General features: G+C 33.2%; 1 protein-coding gene across 1 annotated transcript; it reads left to right on the top strand.

Moving 5' to 3' along the window:
* Positions 1-758: 758 nt before the first annotated feature.
* Positions 759-3,880, top strand: LOC113847549 (cyclic nucleotide-gated ion channel 18-like). The gene is made up of 6 exons (XM_027476731.1): positions 759-1,242; positions 1,326-1,538; positions 1,620-1,933; positions 2,352-2,463; positions 2,565-2,801; positions 3,069-3,880. Exons 1-6 carry the CDS (start codon positions 775-777, stop codon positions 3,801-3,803), a joined length of 2,079 nt encoding a protein of 692 aa, XP_027332532.1. The 5' UTR covers positions 759-774; the 3' UTR covers positions 3,804-3,880.
* The last annotated feature ends 6,234 nt before the right edge of the window (positions 3,881-10,114 follow it).

Raw genomic sequence — 10,114 nt, 5'->3', positions numbered from 1 at the left:
ATCTTTATTATTCTCTAAAACAAAAATTCTTTGAATAAAATTTATCACTAATCTATTTTTTGCATTATTCTTTATACCTTTCTGTATATTTCATTTTTATATTACTCATGCATTGTAAATGCATGTATAAAACTTGTGGTGAAATATTATAAATAAATAAAAAATTACTCAAACTGTTAGTTAATGGTAATAAAATGTTTCATGTATGTAATTAAATAATAATTTACTTTCTACTCACTTTTGTTACATGATATTTACACAAAATTATTATTATTATTATTATTAAAATGATTATTATAATTTTTTATTTTGTAAGAAACGAAATATGATAATTTTATGTTTATTTTATTTTTCAATTAATTGAATGTTATTAATAACTTAATATGTTCAACTTCAATTCTACGTCCTGATGAACCATGAAACAATATTCTCACAAATTCAATGAGCAATCTGAATGGGGAATGGCGAAGGAAATAGTGAAGAAGGAGAATATTGTCCAGCTGGGAAGTCAAAGGTCTTGGTCATTCTCTGGTGGGGGCGGGTTTGGTCCTCAAAATTCCCCTACGTTAACGGATTCCCTTGAGTTTCCCGCGAGTTTCGCAACGTTCAAAAATGGGTCCAAGTCCAACCCCATCAACACCAATTGTTGTCGCTGCAACCCACGGTGCTCTTGGTCATTCTTCTCGCCAAACCAAACAACTAAATCTCCGATCCCACTCACTCATTCCCAATTCCAATCGCGGAATCCGTTAACCCCGGAATCCGCCATGGAAGATGTATAGAATACTATCGACGCCGGCGTCAAAGTTCCGTCAGTTCCGGCGACTCCGCTCTCGAGCGAAAAGCGCGGCGACCGACGAGGAACACGCGTTCCAGATCCTATGGCGGTACCAGATCCTGGACCCGAACAGCGACATCGTAGCTTATTGGAACAGGGTGTTCCTTGTGACGAGCCTCCTCGCCCTCTTCGTCGACCCTCTATACTTCTACCTACCCACCGTTGGTGGCCCAGCGTGCTTGCAAGCAGACCCCAAACTCAGCATTCTCGTCACCATTCTCCGTTCCTTCGCCGACCTCTTCTACGTCCTCCACATGCTCATGAAGTTCCGCACCGCCTTCGTCGCCCCCAATTCTAGAATCTTCGGCCGCGGCGAACTCGTCACGGACGCCCGCGAAATCGCCATCCGTTACTTGAAGTCTGATTTTGTCATTGACCTCGCTGCCACCATCCCTCTCCCTCAGGTACGTACTTTCATTTCTTATATTTCTTAGTAAAAATTGGATTCTTAGTGCAATACTTTTAATTGATTCATTTTGCCTTGCAGATCGTGATTTGGTTAGTCATTCCAGCGAGTAGTAAAGCAAGAACTGATCATGCCAACAACACCCTTGCCCTTTTCGTTCTTATTCAGTATGTTCCTAGGCTATTTCTTATCTTTCCTTTGAACCACCGTATTCAGAAAACCACTGGTGTTATTGCCAAGACTCCCTGGATTGGAGCTGCGTACAATCTTGTTCTCTATATGCTAGCTAGTCATGTAAGTTTGGTGTTCCTTCTACTCAGTGGATTTCAAATTTTTATTTCTTTCAATAATTATCATTGTTTATTGTTCGAACAGATTACAGGAGCAACTTGGTATCTGTCGTCAATAGGGAGACAATTTAGCTGTTGGCAAACTCAGTGCAATCAAGAAAACAAATCACATACCCTGTCTTGCTTGCCTAGTTATCTTGATTGCAATAGTTTGAACCTCCCTGAAAGGGAATACTGGCTGAACATCACCCGTGTAATTAGCAAATGTGACGCCAAGAGCAAGATCAATATCAAATATAAGTTTGGGATGTTTGCAGATGCTTTTCTGAATGACGTTGTCACTTCCAGTTTTAAGGAAAGATATTTCTATTGTCTTTGGTGGGGTTTGAGAAATTTAAGGTATATATGAAATCTTCATTGCTTCGTATATATTTTCGTCTCTCTTATTCCTACCTCTCTGCCTCCGTTACAATTTTGCTCTAGGCCTGTTTCAGAAGAGATATCATGATTGTGGCGAGCAATTGTTCAATTTCATGTCTTGGGTCATACAATAATAGCATTAACACACCAAGTTAGCTCGTGCAATCACTCTCAAAAATGGATATTCATATGTATTAATGGAACACTTAAGGAAAAAATTATGTGCATGGTTTTAATTTGGTTTTGAGTCCAACTTCAGAAAGTTGCAAATTATGGTGTTTCCCGTCGCTACCTTAATTATCATTCTGCCTTGAAATGATAATTAAGGGGTACCTCTTACACCTTATTATTTACTACTACATGCGCATCGAGATCACACGATAATTTTCTTTGGCAGTTCGTATGGACAGAATTTGGACACCACAACATACCTTCCGGAGACACTATTTTGTATCATCTTGTGCATTGCTGGATTAGTTCTCTTTTCACTATTGATTGGAAACATGCAGGTAAGACTAGCAGAAAACTGTATGGATTTATCACATAAATTCAAGAGGTAATACAAATACTGATTTTGGTTAATGGGTATTTCTTTTATTCCTTGTCGAAGACGTACTTGCAATCGATGTCAGTTAGACTCGAAGAATGGAGGATTCGGAAAAGAGACACCGAGGAGTGGATGAGGCATCGCCAGTTACCACCAGATTTGCAGGAACGTGTCCGTCGTTTTGTTCAATACAAATGGCTTGCGACAAGAGGAGTTAACGAAGAGGCTATAATGCTTTCGTTACCTCTTGATCTTCGTCGAGAAATTCAACATCACTTGTGTCTTTCCCTTGTGCGGCGAGTACGTCTCTCTCTCGATCCCTTGGGACACATACATTATTTATCCATCTTACCATGCTACATAACAATGCAAATTTTAAGTTAATAAGACCATTATTTGTTAGCCGGAACAACAAGTCGATCAATAATTCAAAACTCTCCTTGTTAGGGAAAATTTGTGTATAGAAAAGAGTGAATGAAAAGTAAAAATAATTGTGTATAGTATTGTATATATGATATTAATTTTCAGTCGTAGAAATAACACAACTTCACTTCTTAATTTGTACAGGTCCCTTTCTTCTCACAAATGGACGATCAGCTTCTCGATGCCATTTGTGAACGTCTTGTGTCATCATTAAGCACAGAAGGCACCTACATATTTCGAGAGGGTGATCCAGTGGATGAAATGTTGTTTATCATTAGAGGGCAATTGGAGAGCTCGACAACGAATGGAGGAAGGTCTGGATTCTATAATTCCATAACACTAAGACCTGGTGACTTCTGTGGAGAGGAATTGTTGACATGGGCCTTAATGCCAAACTCAACCCTCAACCTACCTTCTTCGACTCGCACTGTCAAAGCCCTCACTGAAGTTGAAGCTTTTGCACTACAGGCAGAGGATCTGAAATTTGTTGCAGGTCAGTTCAAGCGCCTTCACAGCAAGAAACTTCAGCACGCGTTTAGGTATTATTCCCATCAATGGAGAGCATGGGGTACTTGCTTCATACAAGCTGCTTGGAGAAGGTATCAGAAAAGAAAGGCAACAAGGGAGTTATCCCTGAAAGAGGGTCTTTACTACATGGCAGTGCCTGAGAGTGATGAAAGTGGAAATTATGAGGATGATGAGATCGGGGAATCCTCAGGGAATGTGAAAAAGGTTCAAAACCTTGGTGCAACTGTTTTGGCCTCAAAGTTTGCTGCCAATACAAGGAGAGGGAACCATAAGCTACAAGGCAGTGACCCTGTGCCGCAATTGTTCAAGCCAGATGAACCTGATTTCTCTGTAGACAATGAGGAAGTTTAGTGAGCACAAAAACTAATCCTAAACTGAAAACATAGTTTTAACTTTTAACACTGGTTCAATAGGAAGTCTTATTATTTGAATGTAAAATGTATTCATAGATTAGTAATGGTGATCGCGGGTTCCCCATTAAAGCTAATTAAAATTTATTCAAAAATAAATAGACTCGTCACGAATTTCTGTTTTAAAAAAAATTAAAAACACTTTATAAAGGCATTTGAAAATTAAAATTAGATTCAATCTTACTGTACTTAGACGTATTAATTTAAAAATAATTGTGTTAAATTTAATTGTGTAAAATTTGATAAACATTTAAAAATATAAATTTCTAATAAGTAAAATATAAATAAAAATAGAATAAAATAAAATCAATCTTACTGTCACATTTAATTTGAGAAAAAGTCACAACCTTCAAGAAGATCTCTACCTGTGAGACTTGCCTTGTCATACTCTTTTTTGAGAGGCAATACTTAAAATATTTGATCTCGGTTTACACACTTTATAATGATTCATTTAAACTTTAATATTATTTAATCAATCAAAATTTTATAATATCAACACCTTCCCCTAACTTACTATAATTATTTTATATTATAACTTGGTGCTTTATTTCTATTTTTGTTTTTTTAATTTTTAGAAATTATATTTAAATTTTTTTTGACAATTATGGCTTAATGATTAAAATAAAACTTTTTTTAAAAAATAATTATCAAAATAAAACTTTTTTAAAAAATAATTATCAAAATAAAACAAAATTAAAACTTATTCTCTGTCTCGGGTTTTTTTTTGCCACGTCAGCTGTGATTTCGTATATAATATGGGTGAAATTAAAATTTATTTATTTATTTATTGAATTCGTCTAGAAAAGGGATGAAATGCTGAAAAAATGGACACGTGTAGCATGATTCGTATAAGGATGAGACGAAACGAGCAAAAAGTTTGAATTAAATTTTTCCGCCTCCAGACACGTGGCCCAATCAATATGTTTCGTCCCTAATTAGAACGAATAGCTGATTTCATCTTACTTAGAGACGAAACATTCTGATTGGGCCACATGTCGACGGAGCAATGGTCACCGCGCCTCCCCCTTCGTTTCTCCCCTTCCGCGTTTGCAAATGAAGAAACCTCCATTTTTTTCGTTCAGGGGCTTTTGGGTATCAATTTTTTTTATCATTTTAGCTTGATTTATGAGTGAGGATCATCATCCCTTGCAGAATCGTGTCCAAATTTGCTTGATTTGCAATCAGTGAAGGTATTTTTGGATTGAAATTTGGAAGAGGTTGGGAGAACGGTAATCTGCTACACAGTCGCTGTTAAAGGACAAGAGGAGATCGTCGGAGAAACGCCGTCGTCCAGACAACTTGCCACTATCCCAGGGAACTCTCAGTCGCCAGAAAACGCCATCTCCGCCGCCTGAAATCTGCAACCTAGGTATTTCCATTTTCAATATAATTATTTTGTATATTTTTTATATTTTTTATAAATAGAAAAACCTGTAATGTAATATTTTGATTAAAAAATTTAGGAAAAAATAAAAAATAAATTGATTAATGAGAGAAATTTTAATTGTAAAATTAATATTAAAAATAGAAATTTGAGAACTAAATTTATTACATTTTTAGTTTGTAGAAAAAATCTGATAGTAATTTATACCACAAAGTGTTATATCCCATGTCCATCACCATTCTTGACGTTGCCTCCATATGATGTACCTATTCTAACACCACCAGCACTAGCACCAGATTTTGTTACTGGGACATCATATGATACCTCATACAGTTATGGAATAGATTTGAATGTTGACTTCGAAGCAACCGTAGATGTTCCACCTGTAGAGGTTCATCGTAACCCACATCGTGGAGCCAGAGATCGGCCTAGGGAGTGCATATTGACCCCACATCAGCCCGACCAACCACACGAGAATAGAGCTTGAGTTTTTCTATAAACTAATTATACATATTTTGTGTACCTTTACTAGATGTTTTATGACATATGGTACTTTGTTTCATTTTAATCATCGTTCGATTAACATTTACTTATGTTATTCATCGTTCGATTAACATTTACTTATGTGATTCATGTTTCTTATAACAAGAAATAAGGTGATATAGAAGTGCATATTGACGTACATTGTATGCCAAGTATATAAACTACAAACCCACATGTTGATAGTTAACAAATGACTAGCTGTCACATACATAAACTCCTCAATACTACTTATTAGGTGATATAGAAGTACATTGACGTACATTGTGACCAATTTGATGACAATTACTACATTGGGTTCTACTTTGTGACTCAACCCAATCCATTTCATTCCTAATTCGAGATGATTTTGGTCTTCCTTTACCTTTGATTCTTGTCTCATCAGGCACTAATTTTCACTCATTGCGTGTAAGAATATTACCATCATTTCCCAAGGGGAATCATTGTGATGAATATGCATTAACAACATTTTGCACAAAGTAAACATCATCAACATATTGCCAAATGTCAATACTTACTGATGCACAGGCAGCAATCACATGTGAGCATGGAAATCGATATGCCTGAAATCTCCCATATTCACAATATCTTTTATACATAACAATAGTTCATTTGTTACCACCCCTTTGCGTGATAGGATTAAAGGCCTCTTCAACCTCAAATGTTGTTCTTGCTATATCATATCGTCTCACTTGATACGAGATGCTTCCTCTTGATTTTTCTGCATTTTTAGCATTAGTTTTGAACAAAACCTCTTACCATGGTTCAAGTCATTCATTGTGTCCTCTCCACGCTTCACAAAATATTTAACCATTCGTCCATAAGTGCATTTGACCAGAGCAGTTATAGGTAAGTTTCTTGCTCCCTTTAATACCTTTTTAATAGCCTCTGACAAATTGTGGTCATATGTTCATAACGACATCCATCGATGTCATGACTCAAAACCCACTTTTCCTTCGATATGTTGTCGATCCACCTCTGTATTTTTGGTGATTCAGTATGGAATCTTCTTAACTTCTCTTCAAATATAAGCTTCGAAGGTATATATGTTGCAATGGACAAATACTACATGACTTCATAATTCAAATAAATATAAAGTAAGAGGAAGCCAAATATGAATTAAATCATGTTACCTAATTTCATCAGTTATTTTTTCAATTCAATGTTCTTGAATCTATGGTTGAAATTGCTCGCAATATGATGAATGCAATAAACATGGTATGCATTAGGAGGTTGCCATTCAATATGTGGGTTTGAAACAACACTTTTGATGCTTTGATGTCTATCAAATATTAAACATATTCCTATCTTGGTTGTTACGTGGACACGAATCATTGCCCAAAATCATTCCCATGCTGATAGAGTCTCCCCTTCAACAATAGCAAATGCAAGTGGTAGGACACAATTATTTCCATCTTGTGTTGTTGTAATCAACAATGTGTGATGATACTTACCATACAAAAATGTTCCATCTATTTGAACAACAGGTTTGCAAAAGTTAAATGCTTCCTTACATTGATGAAAATACCAAAACAATTGCTCAAATACTCTAAATTATTGTCCTCTTGATGTCCAACAACAAATGGATTCATTTCAATATTATAAATAGAACCTGGAGCATGAAATTGCATGTACTCTAACCATCTTGGCAATGTAGCATATGATTCATCCCAGTCACCAAATATTCTTACAATTGCCTTTTGTTTCGCCTTCCAAGCTTTTTTGTATGAAATTTTATATCCAAATTGAGTTGTCATCCTTTCTTGAATTAGACTTATAGGCAATGATGGTTCAAGATTAACCATACCTACACAAAACAAAAATAAAAATTGAACTAAGTATCTTCATAGAGAAAAGAAATCACAAAATAAGATATTATTCAAAATTTACCAATTATGCATGAAGAAATCAAATCTGAATCTAGTTTGATATGGTGTTGAGATATTGTAGGGTTGAGACATGTATGCTTACCCCCACATCTTGTTATTTTCCACTTTATTGAATTTTTAAGCAATGATGCTCTTATTCTCCATCGGCACCCATTCTTATGGTTTAAATACCTCACATGCAACTTTGTTGGTTTTGACTCAACAACAAAATAATTCTGATGTATTCTCATTGCATGTTGTTTTAAGTCATTTTTAACTTCATCTTTTAAGTCAAATAACAAACTCACATATAACGGATCTCCAATAACCCATGAATTATCTTCACTAATTTCTTCTGCTTCAATTTCTTGGTCTGAGTGGTCCCAATTAATAGATTTGTAGTGTGGACTTACATTCCAAAAAGGTATTTCACCTACAATTACATTTAAACATACAATATTCATCATTAAAATAAAATAAAAAATTTAATCAATATACTTTTTAAATGTTACCTCCAACATTTTCTTGTTGTAAATTTAAGTTTGAATCAAAATCACCATCAATGTCTGTATCTGACGAGCTGTCTAACATAATATGTCCTTGATTAATATCATTTGTGTCATCATCACTATTGATTTCATCATCTTCATCTTCATAATTGCATTGATCTCCACATCCTTCAAAATACAAACACTTATTCAATATGTGTTGTCACTAAAAAAAGTTTAAAAATAAATTATAACAATATAATTTATACCTTTTGTAACATTTATATTGACCATTTCCATAGGGTTAGGCGGTGACATTAATAAGCTTAAGTCCAACATATTCGACCCACCTCTTGAACTCTCACCAAATGCAATATCCACATATAATTCAATAAGATTTGTAATACTTTGTTGTTGATACGCACTAATCATATAATTAATGTCTTCATCATCACATATATCTAATGCATTGTATTGTTTAGCACTTGAATCAACCATAAAACGAGAAATTATTCTAGATATGACATGATTATTACTAAGATTCAACTTGTCATGAATCTTTTTCTTTAAATTCATATAACTTATCCCTCTTTCTATCTTTATCATTTTTTTGTTACTTTCAAATGTCACACCTTCATTTCCAACAATAATTTTTCCATTCCAATATACAATAATAATAATCACATTCATCCTGCATTTATAAAAAAAACATATCAATAATTATTTACAATTATACTTATTTATAAAAAATACATATCAATAATTATTTACAATTATACTTATTTATATAAATAATATGAATAAATTATTTGTAACACACAAATATATTATTATTTTTCACATTATTTTATATTATAAAAAATGTAATATTTTTAATACATATTCCACATATATAAAATAAAATATTCACAACAAATATAACATTATTTTTTTAATTAAACAAGTTTATATTAAATATCTACTAACTTTTATATTTTTTAATAATTATCTAAAATGTCAATTTTTAATTTCAATATACACAAAAATATATTTATTAAATATTCATAAATTTTAACTATTTCTATTTATAATAATTAAAACTTTTTAATAACAAAAATGTTAGAAAAAGTTTCAAATATTACTAACCTAAAAAAATTTCCCAATCTTCAAAGGTGTAGGAATCCTTTCACTTTCACCGTGATTTAGGTGTCCACATTTCACACATTATATAGTAAATTTGGCTAGATAAAAGGGTGTAGCAAAAGGGGAGGGACTAGTGGGTAAAAGGGGTTTCGTCTGAATTATAGGCAAAATCACACCTTTTCTGTCTTAAATGCAGGTGAAATGACATGTTTTTCATCTTAAATGCAGGCGAAATGAGTACCTTTTTTGTTTCATTTGTGGACAAAATCATTAGATTCAACCACGTGTCCAGATCCTATGATTTCGTCCTGAATTAAGATGAATTACTAGTATCTTGACACTTGTCAACTGTTTCACCTCTCATATATACGAATTGAGTGACAGATGTCAACATGTAGCATATTTCGTCTCTCTTTTAGACGAAATGATTAAATTTAAAATAAAAAAATTAATTTTGTCTCATTGATATACAAAATACATGTTGACATGGCCCAAAAAAACTCCAAACAGAAAATAAGTTTTAATTTTGTTTTATTTTGATAATTATTTTTTAAAAAGGTATTATTTTAATCATTAAGCTAACAATTATTTTTAAGAGAAAATAAAATAAAATTTATGTTAACAAACCATTTTTTATTTTAAAAAACTATTTTTAAAAATAGAAAACAAACGTGTATTTAGACTTTTTATTTTTAACAAAGCAATTGGTAAGCTGTGGGATTCAATTGTTTAGAATCAAATTAGTTACGTGGCTTGTTGAATGATGTAATAAATATTTTAATAAAAAATATTTAAAATTATTTAAAATCATCACTAAAGATTAATGTTGGTACAAATTTTAATAATAAAG

Source organism: Abrus precatorius, unplaced genomic scaffold (assembly GCF_003935025.1).
Source record: "Abrus precatorius isolate BTA unplaced genomic scaffold, Abrus_2018 Scaffold8, whole genome shotgun sequence".
Lineage (NCBI taxonomy): Eukaryota > Viridiplantae > Streptophyta > Magnoliopsida > Fabales > Fabaceae > Abrus > Abrus precatorius.
The sequence above is the reverse complement of the archived record's forward strand: the minus strand, read 5'-3'. Positions and strand labels throughout refer to the sequence as shown.